This window comes from Tasmannia lanceolata, unplaced genomic scaffold, assembly GCF_043159265.1.
Source record: "Tasmannia lanceolata isolate RefF3 unplaced genomic scaffold, GAP_Taslan_0.1 ptg000013l, whole genome shotgun sequence".
NCBI lineage: Eukaryota > Viridiplantae > Streptophyta > Magnoliopsida > Canellales > Winteraceae > Tasmannia > Tasmannia lanceolata.
Window position 1 is genome coordinate 33,082,664 of NW_027518690.1, and position 22,415 is coordinate 33,105,078.

The 22,415-nt window shown below is 41.9% G+C and overlaps 1 protein-coding gene across 1 annotated transcript in view; it reads right to left on the reverse strand.

Moving 5' to 3' along the window:
- Positions 1-14,893, reverse strand: part of LOC143890029 (26S proteasome non-ATPase regulatory subunit 6 homolog) — a 36,368-nt gene extending 21,475 nt beyond the window's left edge. Inside the window, exons 1-2 of the mRNA XM_077394536.1 lie at positions 14,671-14,893; positions 14,473-14,587 (exon numbers count right to left, since the gene is read on the reverse strand). Coding sequence (XP_077250651.1) covers positions 14,473-14,587; positions 14,671-14,806 — 251 coding nt within the window. The 5' untranslated portion in view covers positions 14,807-14,893. The remainder of the gene's footprint in view (positions 1-14,472; positions 14,588-14,670) is intronic.
- Positions 14,894-22,415: the final 7,522 nt, after the last annotated feature.

The window sequence follows — 22,415 nt, forward strand, 5'->3', positions numbered from 1 at the left end:
CTTGAAACAAGCATTTGAATTGTTGAGGCGATTGGGCTGATTTCCAACTTGAAGTGTAGGGGCTGATTTTGTAGAATTTTTGTTGAAATATTCGGACCTTGACTTTGTAATTCAACCATGTGAAGATTCACCTTTAGAAGAAGGATAGAGACTACGAACATCCACATACTTTTTAGCACCACGACGAGAAAGCTTAGCCTCCACCTTCAAGGCTAGTTGAAAAGCATCATTGACGCTCAATGATCGGTGCATTTCCACCTCATCACGAATGGAAAACTTCAAACCATCAACATACCATGCCACAAGTTGATCTTCACCCTCTTGAATATCATTACGAGCCATGAGTTTGTAGAATTCTTCGGTGTAGTCCAACACACTCTTGGATTCTTGGCGTAGGTTGTTGAATTAAGAAAAGATAATTTAGGAAAAATCCAACGGAAGAAATTTCTCCTTAAGCCTTGACTTCATTTCGTCCCAAGAAGAAATCTTACGCTTTCCTTTCCGGATTCTCATTTCTTGAACTTTATCCCACCATTTTGAAGTGTAGTCACGAAGCCTTGTAGCCACAAGCTTGGCACGTTGGCTTTCGGGTGTCTCATTGTAATCAAAGAACTTCTCAATGACACTAAGCCATTCAAGAAACTCTTCGGGTTGTAGACGACCATAAAGCTCAGGCAAGTCAATCTTGACGGTGTCAAAATCACGATAGAACCTTCCCAACCTAGCCTCCTCACGAGTATTGGTGAAGGGATTGACATCGGATTCATCACTAGAACTTCCACGGCTTGATCCACCACGCTCACTACGAGCCTCTCGGCGTTCAAGACGCATGGTAAGTTGTTCAACATGTCTTTGAAGCGCTTGAAGTTCATCATCTCTTTCATCTCTCAAATTTTCCATCATTTGGTTACCACGCCTTCCTCTTCCTCTTCGTGCCGCCATGAAAAATCAAATCGAAGTTAGCCCAAGAGAGTATTGTTGGCTTTGATACCAGATAATGCGGGTGCTTAAGAGGGAAGAAGAAGAGAAATTAGAAATCAAGAACACAACTTAGAGAAGAAGAAGAAAATGGGAACAAAGCTCAACCCAATTGATATTCCATTAATTACATAAGTTTATCAACATCCAAAATCCCTCTAAAGATGGTTTCTAACTCTTTAAATAAAAGAAAACCAAAGCAAATTCGTTCAAGCTCCTCCACTAGTTAGCTTAGGGACTAACATAAAGTTAATTGCTTTGGAACTCACTAACTTTGACTGTTTTGGGAACCCACAGACACAGTCCACTAAAACTGCCATAACTTTCTACCCTCTTGTCCAATTTTCAAGCAAAAATACTTGTTGGAAAGATCTCAAAGATACCTACAACTTTGTAGTTTACTACTTTCCATAATTCTGCCATTTAGAGGTAAAAAAAAAGGTTGAAAAACGGGCAAGCAACATTACTGCAGGAATGCACCTTGGAACTCCACCAAAACCACCTAGGCATGACATGGCTGCCATGTTGGCACTGCATCAGAATCTCTTGAAGAAATCCAGTTCCAAAATTTTCAAAAACTCCACTAAAAAATGACAACCCACCTATATTAGTAAGAGGTAATCCCAGCACTTTAGTGACTCCACACTTGGAATCTCTTCAAACAGTCCAATTCCAAAATTTACAAAAAACTCCACTAAAAATGACAACCCACCTATATTAGTAGAGGTAATCCCAGCACTCTAGTGACACCACACTCGGAATCTCTTCAAGCACTCCAATTCCAAATTTTCAAAAACTCCACTAAAAATGACAGCCCACCTATATTAATAGAGGTAATCCCAGCTCTTTAGTGGCTGCCAACTTATGCCTAGCTAATGACAGCTTATGTACAGCTTAGGTAGCTCATTTCTTTGATGATGTGGCAAACAAGTCCTGCCAATGCCTAGCTGTCTTGCCAACTTCTAGACAACTCTCTAATGCTGATGTGGCTGAAAATCCAGTACGTGGTATGGCAACAATCATGTGCTCTTATTCCTTGGGGTTGCACAGGTGCATTTGAATTCCTTGGATAATGTGACGATGTAGTGATTAAGCTTGACCAGGTCCTCATTAAATTCCCACTGTGGTTGTGGGACATTGCGAGTACCTCTTTCCATATGACTGTCCTCCAACTCATTATTTATTGGCTTAGGAGCAGCATTGCCTTAGCAATTCTTGGCCCATTGGATCAAATCAATTTTCATTTTGGTTGCCATCTTCCAATGGAATGGTGATGATCATTGAATATTCCTTTATTCCTTTCCTTCCAAACCATCACATAGGGAAGGACCCAAAAAAAGATTTGGCACTACCGAATGACACCCCCCACAAAAAAAAATCAAGAATGAATTTCACAACTGAATTTGAGAATAGCACACCACAACTTCCTTGAAAATGGGGAATGGAACATCACATGATGTATGGTTTCATCCGCCTTTAAGCACAGCACGTACCTATTTGATAGTCGAATCTTCTCCTATTACGTTTCTCACGCGTGTTGATTTTCCTTGTTATTATTATCTACACAGAAGCTAAGTGCGCCACAGCTTTGCGAGAGGTGATGTACCACCATTCTTTCTTTTCTTTTCTTTTGAATGGCATTTAACACCATTCTCCTCCAATAAACTTTGAAAGAAGGAATGAGTAGAGGACAAACCTTGGGTATCTGGGGTCCAAATCTTCTGATGAGGTTCTCAAACTGATATGTAACGCTTATTGAGAACCCCTAAGAGTGCATGTCAAGCAATCAATTTTAATTTGTATTAGATTCTTCCTAAGACATAATTCCCAAACAATAGACACATTGCCCCTTCACTCATAGCACTCACTTACTCTCACCCCTCTACGATTTACCAAAAAATAAAAAATACCATCTACCAATAAACCTTCCCAAAAATGAGTTCCATCCCCCCTTCCCAATCTAAATCAAACTCTAGACTCGTATAATGGGCGTGATACACAAATAGACCACCACGCACATAAAATTCTGATCCAGTACGTGTTTGCAGCGTAGGTTGTTGATATAGAAGGGATGCCTAGCAGAAGCCCAGGAATTCGGAGAGGGCTGATCTGTGACTTCAACTGTACCAATGGCCGCAATGTAGCTATAATGTCGAGATGACAGTAACTTCAGCCAATGGGCTTTACTGATCTAAAGTAATGGCATGCAAATTAATGGGACCTGAATTTCAGCAAAGGCCAAAGTGGTGGCAAGAAAATCCTTCCATTGTTCCAAGATTGGATCACATCCATATCTGATCAATGCAATATCATTTTGGAACTGTTTTGTAATCGAAGATTATCAATCCAAAATTGAGATGTTCCAAATCCAAATAGATGGATATTCAACCATCCAATACAAAACCAAGAGCAAGTATATATGCTCGGGTTTTGAATTTTTGAAGCCAGGACAAGGTCAAGTTTGGAATTGTTGGATATAGAACAAATTTGTGCAAGTGCCGTAGGAAGTTCTTGTAGTTTTAAATTGAAAGCACTCAGATGTACTTCAAGTTCCTGAAAAAAAGGTACGAATTGGAGTCTTTCTACACAAAGGGAAAATCTGAACAGTGACCTCAATGAGAAAACTCAGAGCGGTGAACAAATTCCGCCCAATGGAATTTTGCTCAAGCATAGCCGCTTGCTTCACCATTTTTTAAACCAAATCTAAGAGGAAATGATATCACAGAAATAATCACCACTTGCAGGAGGTAAATTGAGAAGGAATTTATTCAAAAAAATCCACGAATTTTGCAGGTGTTCAAGCAACTATGTAGTCCAAGGCAGCTGCCAAAATTGAGTAGTTTCATTGATATGTTTCAGTACCATTCACTCACACAATCCAGAAAGTCCATCTCATGAAGCTATCCATCAAATGCTAGAAAGATCCAAACCATAAAATCAGATATTTTTCAAGCTACTTCAATGGAATTCCATAATTCCAGCAACTAGCAGAATTACACACAAAGTTTTGATCCGTGTTCGATGTCTTTCATTAAATACATGTTCAACTACAAACAATTCCTACTGTGGAAACCATCATTTCTTGCAATTTTAAACTCAGAAGAGGATGCCGTCCATTCTAGGCTAGATTTTTTTTAAACTGGCTTTGAAGGCCTGCAAACTCATAATTCAGACTATGATGTCATCATAGTTGTCAACCCGTGGCTCGTAAGAGTTTTGGATAAAAATAGAAGTTTAGTTGAAAAAAATATAATTATATATCAAAAAATGAAAAAAGAGAAGTTTAGGTGAAAAAATATAATATATATCAAAAAATGAAGCACGTAAAAAATATAACCCAGTATCACATAGATAAAGCACTAAGCAAAAATATAAATAACTATATGCTTGTAACTTGCATGCACAAAAATAATTAAGTTCTGGTTAGAACTTAATCGTGGGTAAAAACCCTTCCTTGCTTTAGATTTGTATCCACCCATGATTGATGGTATGGCTGGATGGGGATTTGTAGTGGTTCAAGCTAAGACCCAAGATTGTCACTGGGAACCTCCTACACATGGTTTTTTGAAGCTGAACTTTGTCGGGTCTAGCATGGGGAACCCTGGTCCTGCCTGAACTGGGGGGTCTTGAGGGATGAATTTGGAGCTATGAAATGGGCTTTTGCGGGTCCCATTGGAGTCGCAAACACTAATGAAGCTGAAGTACGTGCTATCTACTAAGGAATAAGATATCTTGAGAATGGAGATTTGAATAAGGTAGTGGTAGAAGGAGACTCGCTCAATGTGATAAGGTAGCTTAGTGGCTCTCATTCCATCCCTTGGAGATTTGCCTCTTTCTTCGAAGAGATCCAAAATAGGGTGGGGGATGCATGGATTTCTTCCCATCGTGTTAGGCAGTCAGCTGATGGTGGTCGGACAGTTTAGCTAGAGATGGTGTGGTGTCTATAGGGCGAGAGTTGAGCTATTTGACCTCGTTCCTCCTTGACCCTTGCAGTGGGGCTTGTTCCTCTCTTTCTTTCTTTCTCTTTATTTCTGTAGACCTTCTTGGTCTTTTTTCGCATTTAATGCAATTGCCTACCATTCAAATAAATAATAATTAATTTCTAAGTTCCAACTTCCAAGTTTTCAACCACCAAAACAAGGCCCAGGCCCAACAACTCGACTTAACTTGTAAGAGTCTTAGTTTTTTTCGTCGACTCGCAGCGACTCGTAAGAGTCTCCAGACGACTCGTAAGAGTCTTCAACAGAGGCGAGTCGCCCGTACGACTCGACCCGAAAGCCCAGCGACTCGACTCGACTCGAGAGTTAACTCGTATGACTCGTAAGAGTTTGACAACTATGGTTGTCATATGCATTTGAGGCCTGCAATCTTATTCAAATTTCCGGATTGTGTGCAAGTTTTGAGACCCACCAAAAGATGTCTAATAGGAATTCTAGAATTCACTAACAGTTATGTGTTAGGCGAGGAGTTTAACTTGAAAATTTTCACCAATTTGTACTCGTTTCCTTCAGCTTTAAACTCATCACGGATTCTTGCATTTTCTGATTCATCTCTTGGCTGGTTTCACATTTCACATTTCAGATCCACATCAGATCCACATTCATCCCTTGATGAGACAATTTCTCTTTGAATTTGATGAAAATGAAAACCATTCAAAAAAAATTATGAAAATGAGGAACTTTGCAAGGTGATGCAAAACTTCAAACACTTTGATGAAAATCTAAAAGCATGAGGATTGAAATTACATTGGAGAAGCTTGGTTTCCAATATCATTTCTCCTCTTGAATGAATTTTGCAAAAGGAAATCTCTAAGCAAGAGATTTTCCCTCCAAAATTAAACTTGTTAGATCTAATCTAGCTACAAAAATCAAATTTGATTTCAATTTTTAAAATCCAAATCTAATTACAATTGGTGGGAAAATAGCCTTTTATAGGCACCCTTACATGTAAAATGACAAAGATACCCTTACTAGTGCCAAATTACTAAAATGGCCTCTAAGAATAGCAAAATGACCAAGCTATCTCTATTTAAAACAAAAGACGATAAAAACATGAGACAATTCTCAAAATTACCAAACTACCATAGGCTAATGCTTCAAATGAAAAAAATCCTAAGCTAATGAGCAATGATTTACAGATTCCCATGCTCCTACATCAGCCCCACCGCCAACCCCGCCCCGCGGGAAGCCCCCCTTTCCATATTTTCCACCAATAATTTTGCGAACCTCCTTAGCCACTTGCCCAATAGTGAATTATTCTTTAGTTTGTAAATGCCAATTCTGAGACGTCCTTGTTTCTTTGATTTACATGCCCTTTGGTGGATTCATGAAACCTTCGTTTCTTTAACTTTTTCCCTTACCTACCCAAAAGAAATAACTCTGAAGTTTCTCCATTCTAGCCACTACCTTTGATGGGATCTTGAAATTTAAAATAACGATAAAAAATATTGTGAATTTAGTACAGGGAATGTATTCCCATATCCTAGGTATTAAGGATCCTTACCACTATCTAACAAAAGAATATCCAATCCATGTCGAACAAATATCCTAAGGCTTGAGGGTTTGGGAGATATAACCTGATCTCTTACCATATTAGATAGTGATATCACACTCTAGAAACATAGAGGAGGTAAGCACAATCAACAGAATAAAGCAAAGATGAGCTACGAAAGAAAATCCACTGATGGGGACATCAACAATAGGCGTGGATTCAAGGTTTACAAATGCAGACATGGACAAGACTGATGGCAGAGACTCTAGCATGGGCCACAGATATGGGTTTTTTTTATTATTTACTTTCTATTTTCGTCATTTTATTTGTAGCCTACTTTTTAGGCATCAAATCTCATCAGTTTGGCGTGTTCTTAGTATTATTAGAAAGGTTTTTCAATTACTTATCTAATAAGCCCAAGATCACATGATTTGGATGTGTTTTGAACAAATTATGAGTGAGGGAGTGGTATATGCCTATTACGGGATTACTATTTTTTGTATGTTTTTAACTTTATTTAGTTTACTTTTGATTAGATGAATGGTTAAGATTAGGTGCTTAGGTTTTAAGTTATCTTCAGGGGTTTCTTTTCTTATAAATACATCTTATGAAAGCAATGTAAGGGACTTTTTTAATATTGAATAGAATTGACGTTTTTCTTGAAGCCAGAAATTTGGGCTTTCTTCTTTTCTCTTCTTCTTGTGGTTTGGAACCATCTTCTCTCATCTCCTCTCACCTATTCTCTTCTACTTCTTCAATCAAATCAGCACAAACAAATTTACTGAATCAGATTTCTATTTTCTTTGTTCTTGAACCCTAAAACTAGAAAAACCCAAAATCCATAGATCTTCCTTGTTCTTCAAGATCTTGTTTTGAGATTTTGAGGGATTGTTTTAGTTATTAAACCTCACCTAAAATTCACAAGAATCTCAACTTTCAAAATTTTTTGAACCCTATTGTAAGTTCTTACCATTTTCAAGCTCGGAAACCCTTTTTAAAGATCAATAGCCTAAACCTACCATCAAATCATAACCTAAACCCTAGAATTACCTTTCTTTTACCTACCTAAACCCTTACCTAAGATCTGGACAGCAGTTTCCTTCAATTTCCATATTTGCAAAAATTACCAAAATACCCCTACGACCTAAATTTAGACTGCTTTGACCCAAGAGAAATTATATGTGCCCGACCGTCACGTCCCTTGTGGGCGGTACTATAAAAGTACCACCCTTGATGTTTGATCCAATAGCGGCATCTTAAAAAGTGATTTGCTGTTGGATCAAACATCAAGGGTGATACCGCCCACAAGGGACTTGACGGTCAGGCACCATATAAAAACTCTTGACCCAATTCCTGCTGTTGGACATTTTTTTTTGTTTTTCTTCATTGGTTATTGGGATTTGCTAAGGTCCATCGCAAAAAGCTTTTCGCAGCTGGTCTGTCGCATGTTAGACCAGCCACCTCGTGAATGGAGACAAAAGCTGTTGTCTTCATTCACGAGGTGGCTGGTTTGACGTGCGACAAACCAGCCGCGAAAACCCTTTTGCGATGGACGCTAGCAATTCCCTTGATTATTATTAATTTCTCATGCTTTTGTTACATCTAATTGATAGGTCTTACATTATCGTTTAGCTCTTTTAATTGGTTGCATGCGTAGGCCTAGTTTCAGACTAATCCTTCTATTATGAATTCATCTTACGAATCCTTATTGCTTTGATTGATTTGTATAAGGCTTAGTTCACGCGTAATTACAATCTTTACAATTATTTATGCTATTTAAGTTTCATTACTGCTGCTGCCCATAGATTAATTAGGCGCTAATTCAGCCCTAGATTTGTTAAGTGTTCTTTTACTTTTCCGCGTAAGCCCTAAACTGTCCTAATTAATCCCATTAGGAGTGTAGGTATTAGGTATTGTCCTGCATCATCCACCCACATTACGATTACTCGTTAATGGTTGATCAAGCTTGAGAGATTCACCCTCTAAAACTGGAAATTCAGTAATGGAGCTATAATATCAACTACTTGGTGTCCATCCAATGCATCAGCTATTGGTTATTTCATAACCCCACCCCCACGAAAAAAAAATCCTTTACGTACTATTCTACTTACTCTACGTCTCTTCCTACGGTTATGAATTATGATGGTAAGTAGCCAATCCCTTTGTAACACATTTTGTATTTGTTGCTGACTTTGAAATATATTTATTACTTTATTTTCTTATCTTCTTTAATGGTGGACTTGAAACATATGTTAGAAACAGCTCTCCATCATCCACCTTTGCTTCTCCCAACTCCATGAAACTAAGCATCCATCTACCATGATACAATAACGTAACACAGACCCGTCATGTATCTGGATAATCTGCCTAACTAATGCCGTGTATACATATCTATTAGTTTCACTTTCCACTCTTCTTTGCACAAATAGAACAGTCCATAGTGTAGAGTGCTTCAAGTATATGATGATTCTTAGCAGCTAGCATATATGCTCTTCGCAAAGATCAATCTAATATTGACACAAATGACCGCATAAGATCAGGAAGTGAATGCCAACATATATAATATCCCACTATCCTCAATACACTAATCAAATTTTCACTCGTTGTATCTGTTTTCCACTCATCCTTTTGTTCAAGAGAGCTAGTAGTGACTAGCTTGCAAATGGACATGAAAAATTTGTCAAAAGAGTTGTAAGAACATAAAGCTATTTTTGCTTGTCCTTCTAGATAATTTTCTTTGTCCACAATTTGTTATATGTCCATGCATTTCTCCAACAACATCAAGAGATGCATAAGAAGAAATTTCATCAACAGGATCAAATGATAATTGCTGGTGTTGTCAAAGTCAGCAACTATCACATAATAATATACCAGAACCTTTATTACAAGAAGACCATATAGAATGATTAGACAAAAGATTGTTAATAAAACTGTCACTAGCAAGAGCTAATAATGTCTGGTGCCATACACTGACTGGAATTAATGAAGTCGTAATTAAGAACAACTCAATGCCTAGACCAGAAGGATATTTTTCTTTTAGGTACCAATCCTCGAAACTACAATCTAAAGGTCTAAAGCCAAGACCTTAACAAGGATATTGAACCTCATAATGGGGCATTGTGAGATTTAAACATCAAACACTTTAATCAAGCGTTACTAGTTTCGGAGAGCAGATCCTTCACGAAGAAACAAGATGGAGTAAACAACAAAAAAACGGTTGAATGCGAGGTATAGTGAGACACGAAAGGAGTTTCTTTTTAATACTAGAAAAAACAAAAAAGACCAAGAACATGAAGATGGCCAAAACTTACTAATAATAGAAGCTAAGCCTATATGTAAATGTTTGCAAACCTTGGGTAACTAAATAAGAAAATGTTTGCAAACCTTGTGTAACTAAGGAAGAAAAATACATGCAAACCTTGTGTAACTAAAGAAGAAAAATACATGAGTCATCAACAACGTGATTGGGAGCACTCATATCAACTATCGAGGAAGTTTCAAGTGAGCGAGGGTGAGAGATCACTCTTCTTATGTATGAGAGCAAGATGTTGCATCTTCTGATAATTGATACATCAAAACGGTGACAGCACCCTATGTAGTATGATTCAGCCAAAACTATATTGCCCAGGTGTTGTTAGTGATGGTCTGTGGAGACTAGCCAAATTCATTAACGAGTTATGAGACCTACGCAGGAATAGCATCTTCTCTTTTTTGCTTATCCCTAGAAGCGCTAATGATTTGGCCAATGGCTAAGTTATCAATTCCGTTTCGTTTCGTCCATTTCGGACGAAACGTTTCATTCTGGAACAAAATCCGGAATGGAATGCATATATATTCTATTTTGTTCTGGATTCCGCCCTGTTCCGTCGTCCATTTCGGACGAATTTTGGACGAAATCCGAAATCCCAAACGAAACGGACGAAATTCCCCGTTTCTTCCGAAATTCCCCATCTTTTGTTTATTTTTTTATATTTTTTTTTAACATGAATTCAATGAACCTAGTGTTTCTTAATTCTCTTCTTCTTGGCTCTAATTAGTTCTCCCCTCTTATTCTTTCCTATTCTCAGTTTTTACATGTAACGTCATTTAAGTACCATTTACTTATGATTTACATGTAAATAAGAGAATAGCCCCCATTTTGGATATATTAAAAATAGTTTCAAATCTAAAAGGATAAAAGTTCAACTTTCCAGTTCTAGTATAAAATTCAAAGAAAAAAAACAGGTTGGTCAAAATCCTAACTTCCAAACGATGGGGTATTTTTTTTTAATTTTAAAAATTCATAAATTCTATCATGTCCAGACATTATTAAATCCCAGAAGTCAGGTTAAAAATCTCATAATTTGGTCTCTAAAAATTTTTCATCTTGTTAGGCACTCTGGTCAATACACTGATCAAAACAGATACTGATTTTCCTTAATTGTTACATATATATAGTTTCAATATACTGGTCAAAACATTTGTCTTTCTTGTTATTGTTGTTTTATTTTCTTGTAATTTTGGTTGAGGCCCACCTCGGTCCCCTTCCTTTTTAATGAATTCATCTTGCCATTTCAAAAAAAATACACTGGTCAAAACAGATACTGATTTTCCTTAAATGTTACATATCTAATTCATTTAATTGTTTCTAATATATTTTTAACAATTTCTGATTTTTTTGAATTTTTTCATATTTTCAAGTTTTCAACTACTAAAAAAATTTCCAATCATCGTAGCGGAGCGAAAAATTTTGAACGAAACACCAAAACATTCCGTTCCGATCGCCAAAACGAAACGGCAAACGAAACATAATTTATAACTTAGGCCAATAGTCTTGCCAAATCGGGCAAATCTACACTCATTGAATCTACACTCAAGGCATATTGCCAAATATAGGAGATCTATGTGAAAAGTACTGACATGTGGTAGCAGAAATTAAGAAGGGTATGGCTGAGAAATGTTGCAGCATCTACCATGACTATTTGACCATCAGTATGTAGACCGTACAATTTTCAGCGGATGATGAATTGGAGACTGCAGTTATTGTTGTTACTTTGGTTCAAAAATACGAGGGTTCATGTTGAAGAACCAACAGACAATCTCATAATATGTAGGGAAGGGGAAACAAGTCAACATAGAGGTGACAAAGACTTTATATTTATCTCCCATACTCGACTATTTTGAAACATGTCTTTGCCATACAGAGGTTTTTGAATAGCAGCAAATTGACAAAAAAAAATTCAAATGAATAAGAAAATCAAAATTAAATGTCGTTCTTATGTAGCACTTTTACAGTACAAAACAAAGATGCATAATCCTGGCTTCCAACTTCTAAGAGCAAGTGCTTCATAAAGCCAATTCGAAAAATCACGTACAATAGGAATCACATATCATGTACCACTAGCTCTAGGGGTTCTTGGTGAAAGAGTCGAATTAATCTATGCTACAATAATCTGATCAATAATCATCCATGTTTCATATGATAAGGATTCTTGACCAAAAGCAAAGGAAAAGATTTGCCCCTTTTAGAATAGAAAATTACGAAGGTAAAGCTTATGGCGACCAAGAAGGTAGTAGACATAGAAATTTTAGGATAACATACGAAGGATGAAGTTGTCATGGGTTTCAATAAAAAGAGAATAAAGAAGGACATAACAAAGTCAAGAGTAGATAAAGAAGTCATACAGACAAGGAAAAAATGATGTTATTTGAAGGCTTTAAGGACTATCTAATCACAAGTATGAACTTTGCAAAAATATTCAAGTCATGATGTACGAAATTTTGCACACAATTTGGGAAAGGGAAGTGATAAATGTGCCCCTATTCATTACTTGGAACACCCAGCTGCAGTGTATCTGTGACTGCAGAGGGGCTGACCTACTTCACATGGGAAGGATCCAACCGACCTGATTGCCACGTAAACTGCATCTGGGTGTCCTAAGTAATGAAAAGGGGCACATTTATAATTTCCCTTTGGGAAAACGGGGAACTTTTTCTAACTAGAGCCTGATTTTAAGCGAATGAAATGCTAACATGCATTTCTATTATAAATCTCATCGTTTTTATAACTACCAAAAAAATGAAGTTAGCACGAACAAAAGAAGGAAAATATGAAATTACTTTTAACAAAAACACACTAATCTTTAAATGAATGAACAAAGGGATTAACAAAAAAAACTTGCAAGCGTGTTTTTATCCAATATAAGAAAAAACCTAGAAAGTTGAAGAAAAAAAATGAAGAAAGAAAAAGATATTAAAAAGATGTCCAATAACACCTGTAGGAAAAGGATGTTCAGGCTTGAGACCTGGAGGAGTTCGGCCATCTAAAGTTTTCTTGGCTCTTTACTCCAATTCATTGGACAAAGGATAATATACATTCAGAGGTGCTCACATACCACTCGAAGTATTATAGTACTCACAATCGGTGAGCGTCTTACTCCCTTGCTAAGACATGATGATATTCTCTAACAGTTCATAAAAACAATATATATTTCATCATGAGTATATCTCCATGAAAGTGTCCTATACTTCTTTAGCAATGCCTAAAAACATCACATTTGCATTGAGTTGCAGTTCCATGATATTCCACAAACAATTCATGATCTGATATTTCTCCCATAGTCTTCACTCTTCATATATAAGTATTTGATTCATAGGGACCTTCCTCAATTAAGAACTATAATTATTCTTCGGAACCTAGGGCTACCTTCTTAGACTTGGCCCACAAAAGGTAATTTTCCCATTCAATTTCATGAACATGAGCTGCATCCCTGTCATATCTATGATGTTGAGTAGACTGAGTTTAGTTTCGCTCAGTACTATGTCTAGCAAACAGGGGAGCAACTGACAAAGACAAATAAGGAAGCACATAGATCACAAAAGAGGGGCAGGAAACCTTAAAATCCACGACCAAGGTAGGAACCACTAGAGCTAAAAACAATCAGCGCGAATAAAGCAGTAGATTTCTATCATTCAAAAAAAACAAATGCAATGGCTTTCTATCCACAAGAAGGTCAAAGGTGGAGGTTTTCTAGTTTAAAAATATAGAACTTCAATACATATCTAGGGTTTTCAATTGTCATATCTAACATGAGAAAGAAGAAGGGGGAAGAAATGAATGGATCAAAGCATCAATGTTCTGATACTGTGTTAAGAAAAATAAGAAGAGAATTACATATAAAAAGAGGAGAAGAAAAAAAGAGAAGAGACAGAGGAAGTACATTGGGGTCAACACAATTCGGAACTTCCATAAAATGCAAACTCCTGGAATCAAACTTCTCGCATGATTAACAATGGTGTACTAGAATCACGACGTTCTTATGTGTTCATTTACTTGAGAATCTTGCACTATGCTTCACTATCTCATCTATGATATGTTTCCTAAACCAATGTGTTCCAAAGGTAAATATGCAATCTGTTGAGGTAGGCTCACTCGGGTTGGGTCAAGTACGAGCATACATCCAGTAAGCGAAAGGAAAGTACATTGGAGTCAACACAATACATGCCACTAATTGTATGATTATAAATAGCAATACACAAATTCATATTGCAATCTACACATTAAGCAATGTACCGCCTAAGGGGAAAAAAAGTATTCCAAGGTAGACTATAATGCAATATATCCAAAATTACAAACACAAACACGAATGATATGCATAAAATAGTTGCATTCTAATCCTAAAGTCTACACATTAACAACATATGAAATTTCTAAATACCATTATTCCTCATTAACCTTCAAAAAAGAAAAGGGATAATTCCGCGAAGCAAATCCCCTCTATTGAAAAAATAAATAATTACAAATCTGGTACGAATTTCTCACATACAGATTTTTTTTTAAATATCCCATATATCTCTCTTAGATTTCTTTTGTTTTTATTACTTGATTGAGAAATTTCTTTTATCATATTGCATATATAACCATAAGCTTTTAGAAGAAAAAAAAGATAACTATATTAAACAAACCCATTATTCTAAAAACATTAAGAATTACAAAAACCCTAAAAAGGAAAAGAAATAACTAACTTTTCATCAAGCTTTTTGAGATCTTCATCAATCTTAGCCTTCATTGAGTCCAAAAGCCCTTGATCCAACTCCAAAACCGAATCTGCGGCAAGAGATTCGTACAGAGGAGCCATATCTACGCCCATACAGAGAATATAAAAATGTTAAGGACAAACAATAGAGAAATAGAGAGATAGATAGAGAGAGTGGTTTGTTCACCGTGAGATTTTACAGAAGCCAAGACTTCTTCTCTGAGATGAACTTTCTCGATGTCTTGAACGTCAGGATGTGTGAGGAGGAAGAGTTTGTGAGCAAGAATTAGCTGAGGCTGTTGACTTCCTTCTTGCCCTTCCATGGTTTTTCTCTTTCTCTCTTCTCAACTGATGATGATTCTTTTTTCTCTTGCTTGGAGAGGATGGAAGAAAAAAGAGTTCTTGGTGGAGATTAATCAAGGGGAACCCTAGAGTTTTAGTAGTCGACCTTGCTATCCTTCACTGGGGCCCACTTTTATAAAAGTGAGACACGTATATCTCGCAATCTTAACCGTTCATTTTGTGGGACACCTCTCGGTTCTCAAGATGGAGAAGTTCTTCCAAGCAATTCCACAACAGCGGTAGAGTAAGACGCTAGAAATCAGTTCGATTTCATTTTATCTTTGAATCCTCGACCCCTGGTCGGTTATGCTATGTTAGGCCTAAAATCGGTAACAGATACGGCAGTGACGTAAGAGCTAGGCTTGTGGACCCAAGGAGCTGAGGTGAAGGAGCGGAGCCCTGCACAAGAGCAAACGAGGTCAGAAGACCAACCCGGAGTCGTTACTCCGGACAGGCCCTTCGACACTCAAGTCAGTACGAGCAGGAGTGCAGAGCGAGTTTTTAAGGGGTGATAGTTCAGAAGTTGTTACCGATTACTCCGAGCCTTAAGAGGCCTTTTATAGAGAGAGGCCTGGGGTGGTTGGATTACCTACCCCAGGACAGGTGTCGGCCCTCCTGTGGGTTTAGGTTTACCTACGCTTAGGTAATTACCAGATTACCCCTGGGCCGACGCTGGATTTGTGGTGGGCCACCCTGGGGCTACGTGTTGACAGCTAATTAGCTACTGTTTTTCATACCCCATCAGTTGTCCCCTAGTTCTCCAAGTCATTGTAGTGATTTGGGGATGTGTGATGAGTTATATTCCTGAACGGGGGGAGTCTATCAGGAAAATTTGTCTGGCGAAGCCGTTTGTCCGGCCCGGGAAAGTCTGTCCGGCTAAGCCGTCTGTCTGGCCTGCGGAATCTGTCCGGAAAACTCTGTCCGGCCAAGTCATGTCCAACATGGCCTGACTGATTTTTGTCATGTAGCGAATGCGCCATATTCTGTCCAGCTTGGGCCGGGCAGATTTTTGTCGCGTAGCGAATGCGCCATATTCTGTCCGGCTTGGGCCGGGCAGATTTTTGTCGGTTAGCGAATGTGCCATATTCTGTCCGGCTTGGGCCGGGCAGATTTTTGTCGTGTAGCGAATGCGCATATTCTGTCCGGCTTGGGCCGGGCAGATTTTTGTCGCGTAGCGAATGCGCCATATTCTGTCCGGCTTGGGGGGGCAGATTTTTGTCGCGTAGCGAATGCGCCATATTCTGTCCGGCTTGGGCCGGGCAAATTTTTGTCGGTTAGCGAATGCGCCATATTCTGTCCGCCTTGGCCCGGGCAAATTTTTGTAGCGTAGCGAATGCACCATATTCTGTCCGGCTTGGGCCGGGAAGATTTTTGTCGCGTAGCGAATGCGTCATATTCTGTCCGGCTTGGGCCGAGCAGATTTTCTTGTCGGGCACAATCGTTTTAAAAGTTATCCCGTACATGAGCACCTTATGGATGTCCCTTAGCCCCTTGGAGATACACACGTATTTAGTCACGCCCTTGCCTCGAAGTGTGTGTCCGTCGTTAATGAAAGACACGTGGCATTATCTGGTTCGCGAATGCGAACCGCCTCAAGCCTAGAGGCTATAATAAGAGGTTTTCACCATTCATTTCTCACTTTTAACTTTTTACTCTCGCCTTTCTGCTTTTTACTCTCGCCCTTCTGCTTTTTGCTCTGCCTGTTCGGCTCGGGTAGCTCGTGATTGTGTCCGCCGATTAGGAGCTCTCTGTTCGGACCGATAATCTTCTTGAGCGCATCTTTTATTCGTTTCTTTTCGTGTTCTTTATGTCCGGTATTGCCTCAAGTCCCGAGTCCGGTTCTAGGTCTGATTCGGGGGGGTCCGGGCCCTCCAGTAGTTCAGCATCTAGCTCGTCGGAGATGACTCTAACTATTCCGACCAGGGTTCCCGGCCCCTATATGGCGAGTCCTGACGTTAGCGTAGAGGTCATAGATAGTGGGGACGAGGTGATTTTGGACTTGAATAATACTCCGCTCCCAATGGATAGTTACTTCCGAGCAGAGGCGAGCGTTGGTAGCGACACCGCCGAGGCGTCCACAACATTCCTCTCGGGCCGGGCCTTGAGGTCGTAGCTAGGGCCCGGATGGACGCCAATCCCCAGTACAATGTCCAGGCTCTTTACGAGGAGAATATCCTTGATGGGTCCAGGCTGGGGGACATTAGGGATAGGTACTGTATTCCCCAAAGGTTTGGGCTGAGGGCCGCGATAGAGGGATAGGGCTTACAACGTCAGCTCCGACGTCTGTATATATGACGAGTCGTTGAGGGTCGGGCTTGGGTTCCCTTTGCACCCATTCATCGTCGCGGTCCTTCAATATTACGGGCTGGCTCCGGCTCAGGTCGCGCCGAACTCATGGAGGACGCTGATCGGGTTTATATACCTTGTTCACGGCCGGCTTCAAAAAAGTTTGTCTGTGCCGTTGTTCCGCATGTGTGCGCTCCTGAAGAGGCACAAGGACGGGGGTTGGATTTACATTAGCCAGCGCCCTGAGGTGAAAATGATCATTGGTATTCCGTCCTCCATACATCTATGGAAGAACAGGTTCTTCTATGACGAGGACAGGGAGTCCCGAGCCCTGGCCAGTCCCTTTAAAATGAGACACCCCAGACACACTTGCGTTGAGCCGCAAGCGGCTCCTAGAGGGCGAAGATATGAGAACGTTCGCCCTAGTCAGTGAGGAGCTGCACCGGGAGGGCCTTATTCATTGTGCGAAATTCTCTGGGGAAGAGGTTCTGGTTGGGCTTGGCATTAGTACTACGACGCCGCCACGTATGTGGCTAGTCTTGCTTTTAAACTCTTTTTTCTCTCATTGTTGCTCCTGACCGTTTTTGTTCGTCCATGTTGACTTTCAGAGATGCAGACACAGTCCAAGCTAGAGAAGGTGAGGCAAGGAGCCTTTGGAAGGGCCCAGCAGGGCCAGAAAAGGAAAGCCGCAGAAATCTCGAGTCCTGCTCCGACCTAGGACACGCCGCCCCCCAAAGGGCAAGCCTTCAGTGAAGCTGGTCGGCGCCTACGGCCGAGGAGTGGGGTCTTCCAAGTCGGGGGGAGCATCCACCGGAGCCCGCCCCCTCCCCTCACCCCCGGCGAAGTCTGGGGATAATGTTTTTCGGCCCAACTGGGCCGTTCAGAAGAGCGACACCGGCCTGGATGAGAGCCGGGTAGCTGTGGAGATCGTCACCAAGGGTCTCCTAAACAGAGACAAGCTCCAGGTTCTAAACGAACCTCCAGCTGCGGCCGACGAGGCCATCTTCTCTTCACTTTATCAGGTAAGATGGCCTGTATTATTACTACATATGTTTTTTTTAACGCTTGCTTGCCTGCAGATCGGACTGTATTACAATGACTTTCGGGAGAAGAGCTGAAAGTTTTCTGAGGCGATTGCTAAGTCCGAGGAGGAGAGCGGCCAACTGATGCAGGAGGCAGCCGAGCTCTAAAGGTCAATCGGGGAGAGGGATGCGGAGGTACAGCGGCTCAAAGATGAGATGGCCGCCCAGAAGCAGAAGGCCGCCGAAGCCCTAAATGCACAGAGGGAAAGAGCCCGGGAGAGGCAGATAGCGGCCGTCGAGAAGGCCGTGTAGAAAAAAGAGAACGAACTTATTAGTTTGTCCAGCGAATCCTACAAGCTAGGATTCTTTGATTGCCTTGAACAGGTCAAGGAATCCAACCCGGCTGTCACCTTGACGGGTCTTGTCCTCCCCGATCCTTTGGTGGTTGGCGACGACGAGCAGGGCACTACCGCTGCCGCAGAGGTCCCGGGGGCACATCCATCACGGAGTGGTACTCGCGGGGTGTCTTGAGCTCCCTTTCTTTCCCCTCTTGGGCACGGCTTCCTGACTCTTTTTGTAATGGCCCTTGGAGGCCCTATTTCTTATAATGGCCCTTTGAGGCCCTATTTTTTGTAAAGGCCCTTCGAGGCCCCACTTTTTCATGAATAGAAATTACATTTCGTTGTCCACTGTCCACTTATGTCTGCCTTTGGCTAATACTGCTTGATTCTAACACTGTGGGCCAAAAATACTCCGGGCAGACATTCAAACTTCAGTTGACCCGGGTCCTTGCAGAGGCGGACCGAGGTGAACTAAGCAGCGAGTACCCAAGTTTTAGTGAACTGGGTTTCAAAGATAGTTTGGTTTTTCTGTCCGGGCCCGTTCCTGACCAGGAGTGCACTCCCGGTCTTCGTGGAGGCGGGCTGGGACGAACCAAACAGCGAGTACCCAAGTTTGAGTGAACTGGGTTTCCAAGTTGGTTTGGTTTTTCTGTCCGGGCCCGTTCCTGACCAGGAGTGCGCTCACGGTCTTCGTGAAGGCGGGCTGGGACGAACCAAGCAGCAAGTACCAAAGTTTTAGTGAATTGGGTTTCCAAGTTGGTTTGGTTTTTCTGTCCGGGCCCATTCCTGACCATCTGCCAAACTCCCGTTGTCGACAAGGATTTTCTTCAATTCCCAGTTTGCGACGAGCATAGTTAGGACCAGGGCGTCGTTGTGTGGCAGTATCAAGTTGTCGAGATCCGCATCTGAAAAGGAGATTTCATTCTCTGTCTTCATCTTTTTGCTGCATGTGTGCATGACGTTGACTCGACGTGCATATGCTTTTCGAGCAACATATGATGTGCCTCCGGCTGCTGGCCCGCTCATGATCGTGTTGATGACCCCCTTGGGCTGGGATCGGCGCGCCTCTGGCTGTGGACTGGATGGCGGAGGAGATTGATTCCGCGCATGGGGTGGCTGTGACCGTCGGGGGCTCTGGCCCTAGAGACTCTTCTCCCTCCGCTCTCTTTTGTGGCCGTCACTTCTGACATACTTTTTCAAGTATCCCCGACCAATCAGCAGCTCGATTTCTTCCTTGAGCTGCCAGCACTCTTCTGTGTCGTGCCCGTGGTCCCTGTGGAATCGACAGTACTTCGATTTGTCTCTCTTACTTCCCTTGGAGATCATTCTGGTCAGCCACCTTACGATCTCTTCTCCTCTGATCGCGACCAGTATGTGTCTCTGGGAGGTGTTAAGAGGGGTAAAGTTCTCTTCCCTCCTCTGGGGGGACCTCTCTCTTCTGGGGGCCTTATCAGCCCTACGCTGCTTGGTAGGGTTCTTGTCTTCAGAGGTTCTCCTCCGATTGGAGTCCAGGGCCGCCAGCGTCTCTTCCACTGCTATATATTCCTCTGCTCCGGCCATCAGATCCGCCAGTGGTGGGTTTTGGTAAGCCACTGACCGGCGGAAATCGTTGGATCTAGAGCCTGCGAGGAGCGCGTTCATGGCGGCTGAGGGATCCAAATTCGGCACTTGGAGTGCCTCCTTGTTGAAGCGGCTGACGAACGCCTTCAGAGGTTCGTTATCCTCCTGCCGCAAGGCCATCAAGGATGCTGTTGTTTTTCTTGGCCTCCGGCTGCTCATGAAATGGCGGACCAGATTGTCCCCAAAGTCTTCAAATTTGCTGATGGAGTTCGGTTTGATCCTTGAGTACCAGTCCTGGGCCGCACCAGTCAGTGTGGTCGGGAATGCTCTACAGAGGAAGCCATCGGACGCGCCGTGGAGGAGCATCATTGTTCTGAACGTTTCCAAATGGTCCACAGGGTCAGTGGTCCCGTCATATTGCGGGACGGTCGGCATTTTAAACCCCCTGGGCGCCGGGGCGTTCATAACATCGTCGGTGAACGGCGTTCTACTTGAGAACGCCCTCGCAGCAAGCCAGCTCTGATCCTTTGCCAGCTCTTCTATACGGTGGTCTATTTCTTCTATCCTCCGTAGCATCGGATCGGCTCTTCTGTCTGCCCGGTCCAACGATTTGTTTCTCTCCACCGATGGGCTCGTAGCAGAGCCGGATGACTTTCCGGACTCCTATGATGAGGCCGGGACCTTTCCTGTTGTGTGCGGCCTTCTTGGGCCCCGTGCTTTTGCGCGGAGCGGGACTGTGACCTCCGACGGTGGTGAGGCTCTGTATGGGCATGCCTGGTTCTGGAGTGATGGACTTGCCTTGAGGAGTGGTGGGTCCGGTCTCCACTGGGGCGTACTGGCTCTCCCCTGTGGGCATTTGACCTTTCATGTACAGGTCGTGGAGCTTCTGAGGGATGTTGGGGAGGTGCTTGGATCAGTTGTTGGTATTGACCGACAAGAGCCGTCATCCGTTGAAAGAGAGCTTGAACTTGATCCGGAGTGGGCGTGGGATTGAGATGTTCCGAATGAGCTGGGCTCTGCTCTGCTGCAGTAGAGGGAACCACCACCTGCCAGGCGATTCGCTCGCTCCGGGTCCTGCAATGTAGTCCGGCTCGGGTAGTTCGCGCAGTTGGTGCCTGAGCACTCTTCCGCCCTGCCATTTTGTGTAGGGGACTCGAACAGCTTTTGGTTCGGGGTCCCACAGATGGCGCCAATCTGTTATAGGCCTAAAATCGGTAACAGATACTGCAGTGACCTAAGAGCTAGGCTTGTGGACCCGAGGAGATGAGGTGAAGGAGCGGAGCCCTGCACAAGAGCAAACGAGGTCAGCAGACCAACCCGGAGTCGTTACTCCGGAAAGGCCCTTCGACACTCAAGTTAGGACGAGCAGGAGTGCAGAGCGAGTTTTTAAGAGGTGATAGTTCAGAAGTTGTTACCGATTACTCCGAGCCTTAAGAGGCCTTTTATAGAGAGAGGCCTGGGGTGGTTGGATTACCTACCCCAGGACAGTTGGATTACCTACCCCAGGACAAGTGTCGGCCCTCCTGTGGGTTTAGGTTTACCTACTCTTAGGTAATTACCGGATGACCCCTGGGCCGACGCTGAATTTGTGGTGGGCCACCCTGGGGCCACGTGTTGACAGCTAATTAGCTGCTGTTTTTCATACCCCATCATGCTACATTCTTCATAACCCGGTTATCCTATTTTCTTTCCCTTTTATAAATGGTAGGTTGATGCTAGAAGATAAATTAATCTTATTTTCTTTCCCTTTTATAAATAGTAGGTTGATGGTAGAAGATAAATTATTCGATAGTAAGGGACCGTTTGGATACACGGATTTTAGAATCTTGGATTTCCTCCAAATTGTAGTTGGGAGATGAGAGAAAGAGACCAGCCCGTTCTCACCCTTCTTTCCATTAGCAAGAGACCAGCCTGTGTTTCCAGGTTTTAGAAATCTCAGGTTGTGGGAGAGAGAGATTTCTAAAACCTGGATTTCTTACATAACATCCAAGATTCTAAAGAGAAGTGAAGCAGTCAGTCTCCTTCCCTTGTCTCCCAACCATGGTTTAAAATTTCGGTTTCGGAATGCCTTTCGGTCTTCACCGAAACCGAAAATTCAGCCGAAATTTTGAAATTTTGGCTGACTGAAATCAAATTAATGGCTATTTTTTTCTCTTATAGAATTTCAGCCAAAATTACTAAAATTTGGATAATTTCGGCAGAAATTACGGGATAATATTAAATAGGGAAATGTTATTAGCACTACTGTATTTTGATTAGGGCACTCCTCACTTTATTAAAAGTACGGTATGGCCCGCATCATAGGATGATCCAAACCGTCCATTAGATGGGCCACAGCCTAAATAAGTTGTGCCCCCAAAATCATTTCCATAGGTTGATCC